This window comes from Microtus oregoni, unplaced genomic scaffold (assembly GCF_018167655.1).
Source record: "Microtus oregoni isolate MIOR12 unplaced genomic scaffold, Mior012 000091F_ref0000469, whole genome shotgun sequence".
NCBI classification, from domain to species: domain Eukaryota; kingdom Metazoa; phylum Chordata; class Mammalia; order Rodentia; family Cricetidae; genus Microtus; species Microtus oregoni.
Window position 1 is genome coordinate 1,757,862 of NW_024544600.1, and position 17,638 is coordinate 1,775,499.

At 44.6% G+C, this 17,638-nt stretch overlaps 1 protein-coding gene across 1 annotated transcript; it reads right to left on the reverse strand.

Annotated features, from left to right (window-relative positions):
• Positions 1–2,398: 2,398 nt before the first annotated feature.
• Positions 2,399–8,741, reverse strand: Krt25 (keratin 25). The gene is made up of 8 exons (XM_041644002.1): positions 8,325–8,741; positions 7,771–7,853; positions 7,026–7,182; positions 4,323–4,484; positions 4,103–4,228; positions 3,536–3,753; positions 2,927–2,994; positions 2,399–2,599 (listed from the first exon to the last, which is right to left on the reverse strand). The coding sequence occupies exons 1-8, from the start codon at positions 8,739–8,741 to the stop codon at positions 2,490–2,492; spliced, it is 1,341 nt and encodes a 446-aa protein (XP_041499936.1). The 3' UTR covers positions 2,399–2,489.
• Positions 8,742–17,638: the final 8,897 nt, after the last annotated feature.

Genomic DNA, 17,638 nt, shown 5'->3' on the forward strand with positions numbered 1-17,638 from the left:
TATTTGTGTGTATGCTCATAAGTGCGTGTGTGTGCCTTCATGTGCCACAGGTTCAACTTGGTTCTCTCCTGCCATGTGGCACTCAGGAATTGAACTTAGGTCATTATCTGGGCGGCAAGCCCCTTTACTCACTGAACTGTCCTGCTGGCCCTGAAGCAAGCATGCCTTTTTATACAGCCAGGCAGATAAAACCCATCACACTGTGTTCTCAAGATAAGCGATCACTTATCAAACTGTCAAATAAGAAGACCTGAAAGATGTTTAAGGCTTGTGTCGTGTACTGTAGAAACCCACTGGAGGCTGTTAAGAGATTTGTGTGCACGTGTGTGTTAAAGGGAGACAGAAGTCCTATTTTGTCATGTTTGCCAATTTCTATGGTCTAAATACTTTTCAAGGGCTGATATCAAGCGAGAGAACAATGGCACCGAAGGAGGTGGGAAGAGACACACAGAAATCTCTCAGGAGAGGGTAAAGCTTTTTCAACAGGCTGCCATGCATACTTTATTTACATATATTAGATATTTCCGTTTTGGGGTACATAGATTTGTAACAATAAATGTATAGTTGAGTACAGGTTTGTGTTGGGGCACTGGTATAGCCAGTGATGGAAGATTGGATGGCGGGTGAGAAGGGGGAAGTGGGCAGAGAGAAGGGATGCGGGTTGCTTTCAGCATTTTTTGACTATAATGAGATATTTTTTTGAAGTGGGATTTTCTCTGCGATGGCAATGTTTTCTTTTCACGTAACCTGGTATTCTGGCTTTCGTGGCCTCTAGCTACGATCACATCAGATGATCACAAAAGCAATCCAGGGGTAATTACAGTGCCCTTGAGAAAGATGTCATCATCTTTTCTGTTTGATGTTCCACATAGCGCTCCAAAGTAAAATTTCCCACATGGATTACAACGTAGATAATTCGGCCACAGAGATACCGGTTCAGCTAAGTATAAGGGACTAGATCTGATGCAAGGCTATCAAGTTTACAGTTCGTTTAACAGGCATGACCAGCCTGTGGCCCATGCCCCATGTGTCTGAGGATAGTTTGAATACATATCAACACATTTGCAGATGAGAGCATTGTGCTGCAATGTCCAAGCAGTCAACACCCCCGACTAACATGCTTCTCTTTTTTTGGCGGTGAAGAGTTATAAGTATTTGCTATGATATAACCTTAAGAGACAAATGGATGAGATGCCCCATCTACTCCTGAGGATTTTAAGCAGTTAATGGTTGCTGGGGGAGAGAGAGGCATTTTCTTCAGTGTGGAATTTATTGGTAAGATACCGACTTGCCTGTAAGCAACCTTAATGATGAAACTCATTGGAACACACACACACACACACACACACACACACGCACTTCATGAAAATAGAAAGAGGACTCATTGGGAGGAGGGAGAGGATTTGCAGGAGTGGAACAAGAGAGTGTGTATGGGGGGGTGAATATGATTAAAACACACCACACACAAGCATAAGAATGTCATCGCTCAGCACATTATTATGGAATGTCGATTTAGACTAATAAAGAGCAATGGCAAAGCCACAAATGGATGGTTCTATCAGTATAATTTGGGTTCTAAGCCAACTTTTGCTCTAATCTCTCTTATATTTGGAATATTGTTTTACTATATACTCACAAAGACAGTGATATTGAAATTGAACTAAATTACACTTCTTGAAAGTGAAAGCCTCTGTCACTTTAAAGTACACCTTATGATGATTTGTTTCATCTCTACAATAGTTTTATTTTTTTTAAATATTTATTTATTTATTATGTATACAATATTCTGTGTTTATGCAGGCAGGCCAGAAGGGGGCACCAGACCCCATTACAGATGGTTGTGAGCCACCATGTGGTTACTGGGAATTGAACTCAGGACCTTTGGAAGAGCAGGCAATGCTCTTAACCTCTGAGCCATCTCTCCAGCCCCCTCTACAATAGTTTTAAACGAATGCTTTCTTTATTCCTAGCTATCGAATGAAGACTGCGTCATGCATACATTTTCCTGTTCTGACAGGAAGTAGGCTTCTCATGTCAAAGTGGGGCCGACTAATTGTCAGTGGATGGACATTTATTCTCTCTGACCTTGTCTAGAGAGCCTTGTGAAAACCTAGGGGGAAGACCTCTTAATCAGCTTATAAACTTTGCATGTGAATCCAAAGCCTCTAAGTGTTCATATTCTGTAGCCCGGCCAAGACCCTTTCAAAGATAAGACAACGCCAGCACTAGGGATTAGTTGCTCAAGGGAGGTTTATTGACAGTAAAGAGCTGGTAACAGACAGCGGTGGGGTACTCGGGTGAGCCCTCACTTTTGCACACGACCTCTCTCCAGATGGATGGGGAGTTCGGCTGCCGATGGCTCAGAAAGAGAAAGGGACAGAAGGCAGTAGGACAGACATTCTTCATAGGCTTGCTCACTTCCCAGACGGAGTTCACACCTCATCTTCTCCGAGGTTTTCTTTTTTTTTCTCCTTTGCTTATGTTCTTTGTTAATTGCTTTGAGATTTCTCTTCCAGGGAGTGGAGCCTGGTGGTAAGGATTTTGCTGCGCTGGTCCACCTCCTCTAGAACTTTCTTAACCACAATGGCTTTGGCTGAATCTGAAAATGCCAAGTTAAAAGAGGACTTTAGACAGCCAGAAGGAAACGAATAAGAAGTTACATAAAGGAATATGATCCCTCCCCCTGCCCTGGAATGTAGACCGGAGTAGGTAGAAAGCACAGACACGATTCAGTTTTGGGGACTTTTGACCACTGGGTTAGGCCAAATCACGGTGACATTTGACTTTAAAATAAGCACCCGGGTCTAAAGTGAGACACCTAGCGTGCAATGATATCAACTCTAAGTCCTACGGCAGCCCCAAACCAATGATCTGGGCACTGGACATAAGGTAGGCTGACATAACAAAGACATTTTAGCTTCGTTACCTTTGATTTGATTGCCGGCATTTCCAGATCCATAATCTTTAGACTTGTAACTGGCAGACTTACAAGCCCTGTGAAAACATCACAAGAGAGTGACATGGAGAGATCCGTTCTGTTTTAGGCCCGGTATGAGAACTTCTTTTGCTCTTTGGAGAACGTATTCGGTGGGTGACAGCGGAAACCACCGTCCTTTGACATTACCCATGGTAACAGAGGCAGGCGGGTTTGTTCATGGCACAGTTTCAGCTCCGATCTAATTAAGTGCCTTTCGGGATGGCCACCCCACGCATCAGGGGAGCTAGGCTCTATGACTGCAGTGGACTCAGTGTCAAAGGATGGCATTGTATTTACAGAGAACCTACACATGGTCTCCACTGTCTTGGATCTCAGGGTCATTTACCGTACTGACTCTAGTGTAAATGGTGTTACAAGTAACTGTTGTTCTTTAAGGTTCAGGGCACAGGCAAGAGGGAGCCTGGGTGTGCCCAACACCAATGCAGTACTTTCTTTGTGCAGTTTTCCTGTGTGGATGTTGGAACCCACTGCCGTGGAAGAAGTGGACGTGGAGGGTGGGATGCGTATGGCTTTTCACACGTAAATACCTTCACCTACCCTTCATCTCCTCCTATGAGGAGGCAGTAGGTCTCGATCTCCTTCTCCAGGTGGGCCTTGACGTTCAGCAGCTGCTCGTATTCCAGCTTCTGGCCCTCGGTCTCGGTCCTAACCTGGTGCAGCTGCTCCTCCAGGGCGCTGATCTGAGCCTGGATCTGAGCCAGTTGTGTGCAGTAGTTGCCCTCGGTCTCGGTGAGGGAGCACTCCAGCGAGTGTTTCTACCGGGAAGAATACAGAGCCACTGAAAAGGATGTACAAGACGAGCTCATCAGCCAAGTGTGGGGGCGCACGCCTTTAATGCCAGCAGTCGGGAGGCAGAGGCAGGTAGTAGAGCCCCTGGAGTTCCAGGCTAACCTAGTCTACAAAGTGAGTCCCAGGACAAGCAGAGCCACACATGAAATCCTATCTCAAAAAAACAAAATCAATCAAAACAAAACAAAAAAAAAATCAAAAAACAAAACGAAAGCCTATGTGAACATCTTTTCTGCAGCAAGTGGGGTTTTTAAGCCAGTGGGTGGAAATTTAAAACAAACTTAGGGAGTAATAACACACTCCTTCCATATATACCGTGGCTAGGAGAGACTGAAGTTCAATTTCCAGGGTTTGGAGCGTGCGCTTCATTTCAGTCAGCTCGTTCCTGGCTGAGGTGGTGGCGCCCACATCCTCTGTGATCTGCTGCTGCAGCGAAGCGCTCTGAAATGGCAAACAAGAGGGACAGACAGATCTCAGCTTGGCAACAGCACTAAAACGCATAGGGACTATAGGGACGGGGTCAGGCGAGAGTTACCTTTTCCTGGAACCAGGCCTCGGCGTCCCTGCGGTTCTGCTCAGCCAGGGCCTCGTACTCGGCTCGCATGTTGTTCAGCAGGACGGTGAGATCCACACCCGGGGCCGCGTTCATCTCCACGTTCACGTTGCCTCCGGCTGCGCACTGCAGAGCCTGCATTTCCTGGAGGCAGAGAGGTGTTGAGCTGAAGTACAGTGGAACTTTCAGGGAGTCTAGAAGCTTACTTAGCTTTGGAGAGTTCTCATCCTGGTGTCCATCCTTGCCTCTGCAGTGGCCACCCTTCCACATTGTATAGCTCCCATCCACTTGGCTTACCTCTCAAGGCTGGTGAAGATAACCATCACCGAGTAGCCTGCTTCATTCGGGAAGAAATCTTAAAGGCTCCAGAGCCCTTTATTGTTGTGAGTCTAACCCTGCCCCTGGGGCTTCAGGGCTTCAGTTTAGCTCTGGTACCCAGAATAAGTCTTGGTTCCTTCATAAATCCAAGTCCTTAAACCCCTTAAACGAACTGTCCTCTGATTCTTATTTGGATTGTTTAAATATGCACCCTTTTGTCTGTCTTCTTCAAGCAGGTAAGAGATCACCTAGAATGCTTTCTCAACTCAACTACTCCCTGAACACAGCCTGAGCAGAGTCAAATGGTTTAGTTTAGATAATTAATGATATAAACAGATAAATCAATGTGTACGCTCACGCATGTGTGTGTGTGTGTGCAGGCAAGGAAGGATCCAGCTGTTAAGTTTACACAATGGTTACAGTGCTCTTTTGGATGTTGGAGTCACACATATCCCTGTGAGATTTCTGGTTCTGGCAAGTTGTAGCTATGTTAATTTGGGGAAATTGTGATTAATCTGAAAACTGAAAGTAATTAAAAAAAATCCTTCTCTGGGTGGTGTTAAGAGCAGAGGAAGGATTGATAATAACACTGTGGCTTTGCGATATTGTTTGACATGTGAGTGCTGGTTCTCATGATTCCTGTCATCGTGACAGCAGGAATCTGGGCTGCTGTCAAAGATGACACAGTCTTCTGTCTGAACAGGGTGCTATTGGCTAAATCCATTCTAAGTACATGGGCAGCAGGCGTCCCTGCCAAGCCTGTACAAACTAAAACAGCACAGGCCCGCTGACTGCTGCCAAGACCTTCCTCCTCGCTCCTGGGTCAGGGCAGCTTTCTTTCCTCCAGGAAGCCAATCCCCGGTTGGTCCTTAGACCAGCTCCTTCCTGCTGTGAATTCACTGGTACCATCTCTGTCTCTGCAGGTGACTTTAAAGACTGCAGAGCTGAGTGAAAACTCCCCAAGCTTTAGAAAAAAAAAATAAGATTAAAAACAAAGGAAAAACTTGTGGATCTGTGGGCCCATCCTTAAGCAGAGTATTTTTAAAACGCCAATTGCTCCTGACTTATGAACAGTTTTTTGAGTAACTGCCTTGGATTATAACCACACGTGAACTCACTGTGCCAAACAAATGCTGTAATGCCAGCAGTTTAGTTTACAAGCTAGCCTCGCGACTAACCAAGTAGCATGCTAGCTCCCGATTTAAGCATTTGTCTTAACTGTGGATATCTTCTACCATTTAAAAAAAATACCAAAATAATTTAAAGGCACCCCACCGCCTTTTATTAGAACAGAAAATATGGAGTGTAAAAACAGTGGCTTCGTGATCAAGTGAGCACTTCAGGAAACTACGCGCTGGTTCATGTCTATCATGGTGTCTAGTAAGAATATATTTGAAGTGTTAAATGGGAGCTGTATACCACACACCTCCCCTCCATGCTTAGGGATCATTGCGGAAGAGGGGGTGGAAAGATCGGAAGACTCGGAGGGGGCGCACAGCGCCAAGGAAACCGTGATTTCTGGACGTAATAGGGCAGCTGCATGTACAAATGCATGGCGGCCGTGCCAGCATCCCCCGGACTCGCACAGGCTCCAGCCAGACAAAATCCAAGGAAGGAATGGGGGAGTTGGGCACAAAATCCTCCATCTAGCAGAGCCACAATTGGCATTTGATAGCTGCTGGGGGCGGAGGAGTCAGTTTTGTCTAACTGTGACCCCTGGGAATGACCTCACTCCAGGGCGGGCCCCATTTCCAAGAGTAGTTAAGCCTTGCAAACTAAACTCGATGTGGGTAGGGGCGAAGAAAGTTCAAAGTTGGGTGGGTAGGGAGGTGAGGGGTGGAGAGGATGACTATGGGAGGGGTTGGGGGAGGATTGGGTGATCATGATCAACATCTATTGCTTGAAAGTCTCAAAGAAAGAACTTAAGCAAATATTATTAAAAAGGGTCTTAATATTAAGACCATAGTCCGTCTGTTAGAAGTTGATGTGCGCTACTGTTACACAGAAATTAAGATCCAGTTTTCTTAGAATAGCTTTCAAAGCACATTCATTTCATCTAATTGGATATAATTGTCTAAGTAGACCACTTAACAGCTATAATGACAGTCAGCCACTGATCTTAGAAGCGGTCGGGAAAGCAGGGTTCTTCCGCCCAGCCATGGGAAAGTGGGCATAAGAATAAGCATGACTATATACAGGCCACTCAACACCTAGGAAGAGAAGCTGGCTTCCTGTGGGTTTGACAAAGAGCCTTCGGACCAATTGCCTGCCTGTGAGGGCCAGTGGGGGCGTTATCTGCTGCGGGCCGTGTGGAGAAGCAGAGCAGAGTCCGCCCACATGCACGCACGCACGCACGCACGCCCTTACCTCTTTGTGGTTCTTCTTGAGGTAAGTGAGCTCCTCACTCAGGGTTTCGTACTGAATCTCCAGGTCGGTTCTGCACAGCGTTATTTCATCCAGAACTCTGCGCAGCCCGTTGACATCAGCCTCTACGCTCTGGTGGAGAGCCAGCTCATTTTCATACCTTCAAAAGTGGCAGTGATGTTTTCCAGTTTGTCACCCGGTTGGAGACGGTCACCAATCATGGGCATACTCCAAACTCGGGACCTCTGAAGTGGCAAACTTGGCCACTTTTGTGACATTGTTGAAGCTTATTGTACACTTGCCATTTTTTTTTTTATCGTGTGAGAGGTGTTTGACAAAAAAAGAAGTAGGTTATCGGGCACTAGTTTTATAAACAATCACTAAAACTAGCCAAGGTATAGAAAAGCGATAGCATTCACTTTTTTCTTTTCTAAAAGAATTTAAGATGTGTCTTGGTCACACCCACCCTGCCCTGAGCTCCCTATGCACACTCCCCTTGGGTAACCCCTAGCATGGCCCCTCCCATTTCCAGGTTCTTTTTTTTTTGTACCCTAGAGTCCAATCAGCGCTGCCTGCTGGGATGCTGACTGATCTTATTGGCTTGGCTTTGTTCAGGTAACCATAGCTTCACTGAGGACAGGAATAAGTGTTTTAATGTTGGAATGAGAGTGGCTAGTCTTTGATGGCTCGATTAAAAAGAAGTTTGAGTTAAGGCCGCACGAATTCCCGTCACTCTGGGACAACTTACTTGAGTCTGAAGTCATCAGCTGTCAGCCGGGCATTGTCAATCTGCAGAACAGCATTGGCGTTGCTGGTGGTCGAAGTGATGATCTGGAAACCAGGAGTGTGACTTTTTAAAAGGGCATTTATTGCAATAGTTAAAAAGGCAAAGGGTTATTATTATTATTATTATTATTGTGTTAGAAAGTGCCAGTGAAAAAAATTAAGTAGGTAGCACACGCCTTTAACCCCAGTACTGGGGAGGCAGAGGCAGGCAGAGCTCTGTAAGTTTAAGGCTAGCCTGGTCTACAGAGAGAATTCCAGGATAGCCAGGGCTACATAGAGAAACCCTGTCTTGAAAGACCAAAATAAAATAAACAAAAAATATGAATCTATCATCAAAGGCATTTTAAACACGAGGTTAAACATTCGAATCTACTTCCTGACTATTTCCTGACTATTACTTGGTAAAGTAATATGTCACTAGAATAATCACAAATAAAGATGTAGCAGGTCTTTTTCAGTAAAGAGAAATTCAGATAGTAAACTACATAACGTGACTGCAAAAATATAATTTCTTACCTGGTTTTTAAGGTCATCAATGATCGGGAAGTATCTACTATAGTCATGATCGAGACCCCGACAGGAGCCTGGTCCAAATTTTTCGTACCAGCTCTTGATCTTCTGCTCCAGGTCGGCGTTGGCCTCTTGCAGTGCTTGTACATTCTCCAGGTAGGAGGCCAGGCGGTCGTTGAGGTTCTGCATGGTCACCTTCTCATTGCCAGAGAGAAGGCCCCCCTCATTCACGGTGAAGCCAGCACAGGAGTTGGCCACCCCCGTGTTTCCTCCTGTAGAACTGCTCCCAAAGGCGCAGGAGAAGCCACTTCCAATGCCTCCTATGCCACAAGCGTTCCCAGCCCCAAAGCTGGTTCCCCTGAGTGACCCTGCGCTGGGACGGGCATAGGACCTCCTGGATCCACTGGAGAGACGAAGAGACATGATCCTCGGGCAAGCGGGTCACAGAGCTGTGTTCTTCAAAGTCAGAATGGAGTGCCTTCTGACCCTGATGGCTTGGTTTGCCTTTTTATAGACAATTTCTCAAGGGTGTTCTACGAAATTCTGCCTACATAGAGTAAAGCTTGGCTTGCCACCCTCAGCAAGTTAGCATAATTGGATGATTTTTTCTAATTAGTAACTAACTTTGCCGGACACGTCTCTGTAGAAGGACAGTTGCCCCTAGGTTGGTGTTTATCTGAGGAATGGATCCGGGTGGAGTAATGTCAGACTCATTATTACAATTTAAAATTACCAGTGAGTCATATAGTTCTCTTCTAGCCTGAGTAGATAACGCTTGGGGCTCCGTCACAGAACAGGAATCTGGCTTCGGGGGTTCTGGGTTATCTCACCAAGGCAGCTTTTGATGTGTCTGAGACTCCACTTCGTCGTTCCAATCCTTCCTACATTGCTTGAGCAGTGGCCACGATTCCTCTCCTTGCCCCTTCAACCATCAGGCGGTGGTTCGTTCATTTGTTTCGAAGTCCTCTTGTCACGGTGTCTGATGGGAAATTAGCCATTCTGCTGACACGTGCAGCCTGCTGTGTTGACTCTTCCGAGCGAGCACGGTTGTCTCCTCCGCTCATCCACTTTGGTAATTAGGGACACACCTCTAATTGCTGTTGTGTTTTGTGGGAGCTTGGAAGGACATCAGTTAATTTCCTGACCCCAGAAAATTTGAAGCCAACTTAGAAGGAACAGTTTCATCTTTACGTGATTTATTTATTTAGCTCAGGTAAAAGCCATGGGATGGTAACTATTCATTGGGTGTGGGTTCACATATATCAGTTGAAAACCCTAAATATGTAAAGCCCACATGTAAATGAAATTTGAACGACATGTACCTATGCACACGTATAGGATACGATGTTTTGTTCCGCGCACGCGGTGGAATGACTGAGTCTAGCTAGTTAACATATCCCTCCTCTCACATATTTTGGTAGTGAGACACTTAGAATACACTCAGCAATTTTCAAGCAAAGCATGCGCTGGTATTAACGTCGTCACCTAATTGTGTAATGCCTCTCCTGAACTTATGTCTCCTAACTGGAATTTTATGCCCCTGACCAACATTTCCCCCTTGTCCTTCCATGCGATTTTTGAGGCTGAATATCTCTTCAAAGACCCACTGACAGTTTCTTTAAAGGAACGTCTTTTAAATCAGGCTGTTTTCTTGTTATTTAGTCAAGTTCTTTATATACTTCGAATATTAACAATCTTATTAGAGACTGGGTTCGCAACGTTTCCTCACAGTGTGCTGGTCAGTTCTTTACTCTGATTTATTTATTTATTTATTTTGCTCTGAGGAAGCTTTTTGGGATTTTATAGTTCCATGTTTCTAATGTTTCATTTGATGATTGTATTTAGGTTTTATTTTCTTTCCTTCCTCCCATCTCTCCCCACCCTCTTTTTTAGTATTTGCCATATTTCCAGAGGACTTAAATTTAGTTTCCAGTACCCACATCAGGCAACTCACAACCACCTACAACTCCAGCTTCAGGGGATCTGATGCCCTCTTTTGGCCTCCATGGGCATTCACACACACATATGTGGAACACACACATACAGATACACACACACACATGTATATACACACACACACATACACACACGCACATATAATTAAAAATGAAATATATCTTTAAAAAGTTTATCCAGACATGTTAAGAATTTTTTTCTTATGTTTTTCTCTAGTAACCCTAATTTTCAGGCCATATTTTTAGCAGTTAAATCCATTTCATGTTGATTTTTGTATATAGGTAAGGTGAGGCCCCAAAGTCTTCATTTTCTCTCCAGTTCCCCCACATTATCAACTGAAGACACTGCCCAGTATGTAGTTTGGGGATTTTAAAAAATAAATTGATTGTAAATGTGTGGGTTTATTTCTGGTCTCTCTTCTTCCACCATGTTGTGGTGGTACATGATATTTTAAATTACTGACATTGGTATGAGTTTTGAGATCAAGTGGATTGATGCCTTCAATGTCGTTCAAGACGCTCTGTGGTTCCACATGAACTTTAAGACTGTTTTCTCTAACTCTGTGAAAAGGTGTACTTAGTTTTAATAGAGGTTTTATTGACTCTGTATTTTAATCATTTCAATTCTTATCCATGAACATGTGATACATTTACACTTAATGTTCTTTTTGCTTTCTTCTGTAATGTTTAAAAATGCGTTTACTTATTATTTTGGGAATTTTCTATAATGTATTTTGATATTAAACCCCACAACCTCACCTCACACCCTACCTTCCCAATTTTGTATTCTCTTAAAAAAATGACCGCTTGGCTACAATTTATGCTGCTCATATACTCCCAGGAGCATGTCTATGAAGAGATTGCCTATTGTATAACCTACCAGGAGCCACACCCTCAAAAGAAGATGAACTCTCTCTTCCTGGAAGCCGCCAAGGGTCTACAGCCCCTCCGGACTCCCACCTCCCCCTCCCCGAACTCCCGCCCTCCCCACAAGCTGCCAAGGGTCTGTAATGATCCTTTACTTCCCATGCTACACTTTTCCCTTAGGTATTTTTGTTCTGTGGTAGATGGATTGCTTTGTTCTGTGATGCTCTGTGATTCCCGAGATAGAAATGCCGCTGATTCTCAGTTGTGGATATTGTTTTCTATGACTTTACTGAATTCATGTATTAGTTCCCACAGGTTTTGATAAGGTAGTATAGGACCGCATGTGTGTGTACATGCCAGAGGCCAGCTTCTTCTATTATTCCTACCTGTATCTTTAAAAATTTTGTTATTGTGTATACATGTGCTTTTGATGTATTTATATGTGCGTATTCCACAGGATGTGTATGGAGTCAGGGGCAACTTTGGAGCGTTGCTTCTCTCTTCCTACCTTTATTTGGATTCTAAGGATTGAGCTCGGGTCCTCAGACTGGCGTGGCAAGTGCTTTAACCACTGAGCTGTCTTGCCACCCACCTCTACTTTAGTTTTTGAGATAGGATCACTCACTGAACCTGGAGTTCCCCATTTTATCTAGACTGACTGTTCATCAGGTCCTTAGGATTCTCCTGTCTCTCTACCCCAGCCCTGGGATGGCAGACTAGTTGCTAAGTCTTCCTTTTACCTGGGAGCTGGGAATCTAAACTTTGGTCCTCATGTTTGCACAGCAAGCAATTCACCCCCAGAGCCATCCCTAACCCTATGGAGTATTTAAAAGAGAATAGCAGTAATGGGCGTATGTAAGGGCTTAGTGATTAAGAACATGTACTTCTCAATTACCACACTCACAATGAGTGTTTCACAGGGTTCACAGCTAAGTAAGATGACTGATTATCATCGTTGCTATTATTGTTATTATTTATTATTATTATTTTGTCCCAGAAGCCTGCATAACATTTCCCAGTGCTGAGAGCTAGTCAGGAGGGAGGACACATTCTGAGCAATCATTACTGTGACTGCTCCATACATAGAGCCAATGTGTGTGTTGTCTTTAGCCATAGGTCTGTTAGGAAAAATTTTAAGACAAGCTACACAAAAGAACTCCAATCACAGCAGATTAAACCATGTTAAATGTTTAATAGATGGCACACTCCTGGGTGGCCGGGAGGGCACGGCAAGGGAAAGATAGAGGGAGCACACACTCAAACCTCGTATTTCTCTTTTCCATGTGAGCTTAAATACCCTGTGGGGGTCAGTGCTTGACAGGCTGGGAGTTGGAGTCCAAGCGCAAAGCATTTGGCAGGCTGGGAGTTGGAGTCCAAGCATAAAGCGCTTGGCAGGCTGGAAGTGACACTTGCAACTCAATATTACAAGGTCCTTATCATCAAGTTCTGGTGGACAACCAAGAGTGATGGCAATAGTCTGTATTGTTGAGAGTGCGGTGGTTGGAAAGAAAATGGCCCCCAACTGGAGTGGTGCTTTTGGGAGGAATAGCTCTGCTAGAAGGTGTGGCCTTGTTGGAGAAAGTGTGTCACTGTGGGGGTGGGCCTCAAAGTCTCTTTTGCTAAAGCTTGGCTCAATCGACCCCGACTTCCTGTTGACTACAAGATATAGGATTCTTAGCTACTTCTCCATGCCGCCATTGCCCTCGCCATGATGATCTGTCTGCCTCTGCCTCCAGAGTACTGGGACTTAAGGTCTGTCTTACCATGGCCCCTACAAGACCCGTCTTTTGTTCCATCATGGCCTTAATCTTATCTGCCTGCTGTGTATTCAACATTATGTTATTGTTAATTCACTGTTAAGAAAGTCTAGTCAGGTAGGGAGTTGGGGAAAGAACATGACAAAATTGTATGTATGAAATTCTCAAAGAATAAATAATAAAATTACAAAAGAGCAAAAGAATGTCCAGTGAAATTTTTGTATTGGAGATACTTTTATTTATTTATTTATTGTAAATATTGACTTTTTGGAAACAAGGAAGACTGCTTAAACTTCCTTGTCTCTATAAGGAGTTGTTTTCATCAAAGGCCTGAACTACTTAGAAATCCATCATGAAGGCAAGCCTGTCTATCTGCTTAATAAGGAAAATGTGGCACCTTTAATCCCAGCACTCAGGAGGCAGAGGCAGGTGAATCCCTGTGAGTTCGAGGCCAGTCTGGTCTACAAGAGCTAGTTCCAGGACAGCTAGGACTGTTACACAGGGAAACTTTGTCTCCAAGAACCAAGAAAAGAAGAAGAAGAAGAAGGAAGAGGAGGAGGAGAAGGAAGAGGAGGAGGAGGAGGAGGAGGAGGAGGAGGAAAACGTGAACACAGAAAAGTAGTAACTAGCTTATTTTTGAAAAGAAAGAAGAAGAAGGAGGAGGAGGAGGAGGAGGAGGAAAACGTGAACACAGAAAAGTAGTAACTAGCTTATTTTTGAAAAGAAAGGAACTCTATTGTGAATAAGGAAGCACCATAAGACTTCTGGTAGTCATAACATAAAGAGGGTCCCCTGTTAGGATTTCTTTTTTTTTTTTTTTAATATTTATTTATTTAGCTTGCATGCCTGCACACACACCAGAAGAGGGCACCAGATCTCATTACAGATGGTTATGAGCTACCATGTGGTTGCTGGGAACTGAACTCAGGACCTCTGGAAGAACAGTCAGTGCTCTTAACCTCTGAGCCATCTCTCCAGCACCCCCCCCCCCCCCCGGTTGGGATTTCTAAATAGTAAGTTTGCCATGTGTTTTGAGTAGAGTGTCTCTACTCTTCAAGTTTCTAGGATCCAGCCTCTAAGTGACCCTAACAGTCAGAATGAGAGTTAATGAAACATATTGAGGAAAACAGTAGCCTTAGGTAGGCAGGCGTCCAACAACCAGACTTAATTGGGTGGGGGAGGGGGAGGGAAGTACTAAGGAGGACCTGGAGGTAAGCTAGCAGAGAAGAGAGTAATGGGTAGAATGTAGCCCAGTCTGTTAGTAGCCCTGCTCTTTGTTGGATCATTGGTGACTCTGCATGGAAGAACCTGCCTGTTTGTGGTCTCCCTTGGGGGCAGAAGAATCTTACTGAGAAAACAGAACGTGAAATTCCTATGCTGATTCTATTTTACACATCAGGACTGTGATGTTTAATCTTGGCTTGTCAACTCAATTGGAGTCGACCAAGAGACCTGCCTCTGAGTGAGTCTGCAAGGGTATTTCCTGGAAGGATTACTTGAGAGGGGGAATCCTTCCGGCTCATTCCAGCAGTAGCCTAGGTATAAGAATGTCTGAGGGGGAAAGCTGTTGCTGTTTTGCCTGCTCGCCTCCTTTGCCTCTTGCTAGCCTGTGCATCTCTCTTGTTGCTCCTGCAGCTTTTGCTCCTCCTGCTGTCATCATCCTTTGCTGAGATCAGAACCCAGCTCCTTTGGCCTTCCAACATGAATGGAAGACCAGTGGCCCTCGGGAGTCCTGCACTCTGTCGGCAGCAGGTTGGGACTGCTGAGGCATCCAGCCTCTTGGACTAAGTAGCTACTGAGTTTTTACCCTCTTCAGCGTGAAGATTGCCACAGCTGGACCACCCTGACTGTACTGTGTGAGATGATGAACAAATTCTCTTTGAATATACACTTATTCTATCAGTTCTTCCCCTCTAGAGATAAATGCAATGCCTCTGGTCACCCTGGTGAGGAAGAGATTTGCATTTAAATCTAGGTCCCACTGTATATCAGCTGTGCAGCCTTTGGGAAATTCCTTAAGCTCTTTGAATATATATATATATATATTAAAAAATATATATATACATATTATACATATATACATGTATAATATATATAAACTCTCATATATAAACTGAAGATAAAACATGGAACCTTTTTAAAAGAAGATGAAATTGGCTAATGCATGTTGGGACCATTTAGAGTCCAGGCCTCCAGCTGCTTTTTCCTGTTAGAGATCCTTACTTTTCTTCTGATTTGAGTTACTGAAAGCTATGTCAAGGTTGTTTACCAGCTCTGCTTCACGAGCCCGTGTTGCCTTGCCTTGAGGATCAGAGGATAAGGTTTTCACCTGTTGGCCCACCTGACTGTTGGGTATATAAGCCTCCATGGTGCCATTGAATAAAGGGCTTCTTACCAGTGACTAGAGGTCCCTGTCTCTGTCTGTGTGCCTCTGTATGTTTCAACCTCCAGCCCCTCGCCTAAAGCTCGCGAACTGTACGGTAGCGCATAGAGCACAGACAGGCGTTGTGTGTAGCAAATGCATTTAAAGTCTGTTTAAGCACACTCGATAAATATGAGCTTTTGCCACTATAGTTTGCACTTAGGAGCACTTCTAACCTGACTTAATCCAACTCACACCTTGAAATGATAGCTTGGGGCATCACAGCTGGGGACATTCATGACAACAGACCCTGCCAAGGGAACAGTCAGCTATGTCAACATCTTGGATTTGTAGGTTCATCCCCTTCAAGCTATGTCAGCGTCTTTAGCAATTGTTTCTGGGTCATAGTCAACTACACTGTATGGGAGTTGGAAGAAACAGTGGTCAAGACAGAGATGCACCTCCAGAAGAGTGAGCGCTTATGTTTTGAGTTCCATGTTGTCTATACCCCAGTTCGTTGAAGGCCTTCAGCGATGCCAGCCATGCGTGTTGGAGAACCAGGTCATTGCTTTGCTGCCTGCCTTATTTGGCCGCAGTGGAAAAACTTTTTAAACTAAATGTTCTAGTGATTTTTCAACCCTGGCTGCACTTCCCAAGAAGAAGGTTGTGTCAGATTTTCAGGCACACTATTTTTTATTATATTGTTTTCATTGCTTTTAATTCTTTGGGAATTTATGTACTCGCTGTATTTTGATCATATTCACCCCCTATTCTTCCCATAACTCCTCCCAGATCCATGCTCCAGCCCCCTCCCAACTTCACGTCCCTCCCATTTTTATAACCCCTCTACTCTGTCCAATTTGTGCTTCTCATACACACATGTGTGTGGAGCCACCCCCTGGAGAATGATCTACCTAATAGGGGTCACGCCACCCAAAGAAAACTGACTCTCCTGCTCCTGGAAGCCATCAACTGTCAGTAGCACCTCAGCTAGGGGTGGGGCTTATGAGCCCCTTCCTGTTTTATTCGTGTTTGTTGATTGGCCCGACGTTGTGTTCATCTTGTGTGGGCAACCACAGCGGCCAAGAGCTCATGAGTGCTGTGACCCTGTCATGTCCACAAGACATGGTTTCAATCTTGTCCTCCATGGCTTTGGCTCTTAGAGTCTTTCCCCTTTTTTGGAGCTTCGAGGGAGGGGGTGTGCTATAGATATTCCATTTATGACTGAGGACTGCGTGGCCCGAGCGTTTATTCTCTGCCCTTTGATGAGTTGTGGGTTTCTTTGCTAATGGTTGTCTACCGCACAGGGTCAGGCATGGTTTTGTACTCAGAGGATGTCAGTAAGATTTAGAAGCCCTGTCCTGCTTGAGTGGGGGCAGTTCTAGGCTTGCTTAGTTATCACCATGGGGTTGGGGGAAAAGATACACATATTACAAAGTGGAAAAAGAGCTAGCTAGGTTCACATTTGAGAACGTTCCTGGATCATTCGTCTAAGCATCAGAAGAGTGAACAGACCCTAATGATCAAAGGATGGATTAACTTCTGCACCCCTATAAGGCCAAATAGGTCACTGCACAGTTAACTGGGATTTGGGATCCGAGGTTAGGGCTGGTGTCCTTCCTGCTGTTGGCGTTTATTGAGGCAAATGTGACCATGAGGCAAATGTGACCTTAGTTCACCCTTGGTCTAGTCGTGTGGGAAGCAGCGGTGGAAATTATAAAAAAGCAGATATATAAAAATAATTTGTTTCAGGAGGTGGTGGTGCATGCCTTTTATTCCAGCATTCAGGGAGGCAGAAGCAGGCGGATCTCTGTGAGTTCAAGGCCAGCCTTATCTACAGAGTGGGTTCCAGGACAGAGCTACACTGGGAAACCCTGTCTCTGTGAAAAACAAACAAATAACCAACAACAGACAAACCAACAAACAAACAAAATTTGCAATAGAACTGTTCATGAGATGGCTAAAGGTTCACAGAATAAAAACAAAAACTACCAAGATTGTCTCGTTTCCTGGAAAGGCTTACAACAGTATTGGGGCAGGTTTGACAGATAGGAACATTATGGTGACATGGAAGGAAAGGCTTAGAGTATGACCTGCCTTTTCTCCTGAGAAAGGTCAGAAACTTCAGAAATCCCTGTTGAAGCCCAAATGGCCCGAGAGACAGCATGACTTTCCCCAAAGACACCTTGTCTAGCTGAACTGTACGTACTTAGAACCTCCAACCCCTTCTCACGCCTCAATCTAAACAACAGCCCCATCGATCCGTCTTCTACCCTTCCTTACAGAAGGAAATTCTTCTAACTTTTAACCGTGTCAGCTGTGCCCTTTGAGCAATGTTAAAGAAACCAGAGGGGCGTTTCCTGTAACCTGTGGATCAGA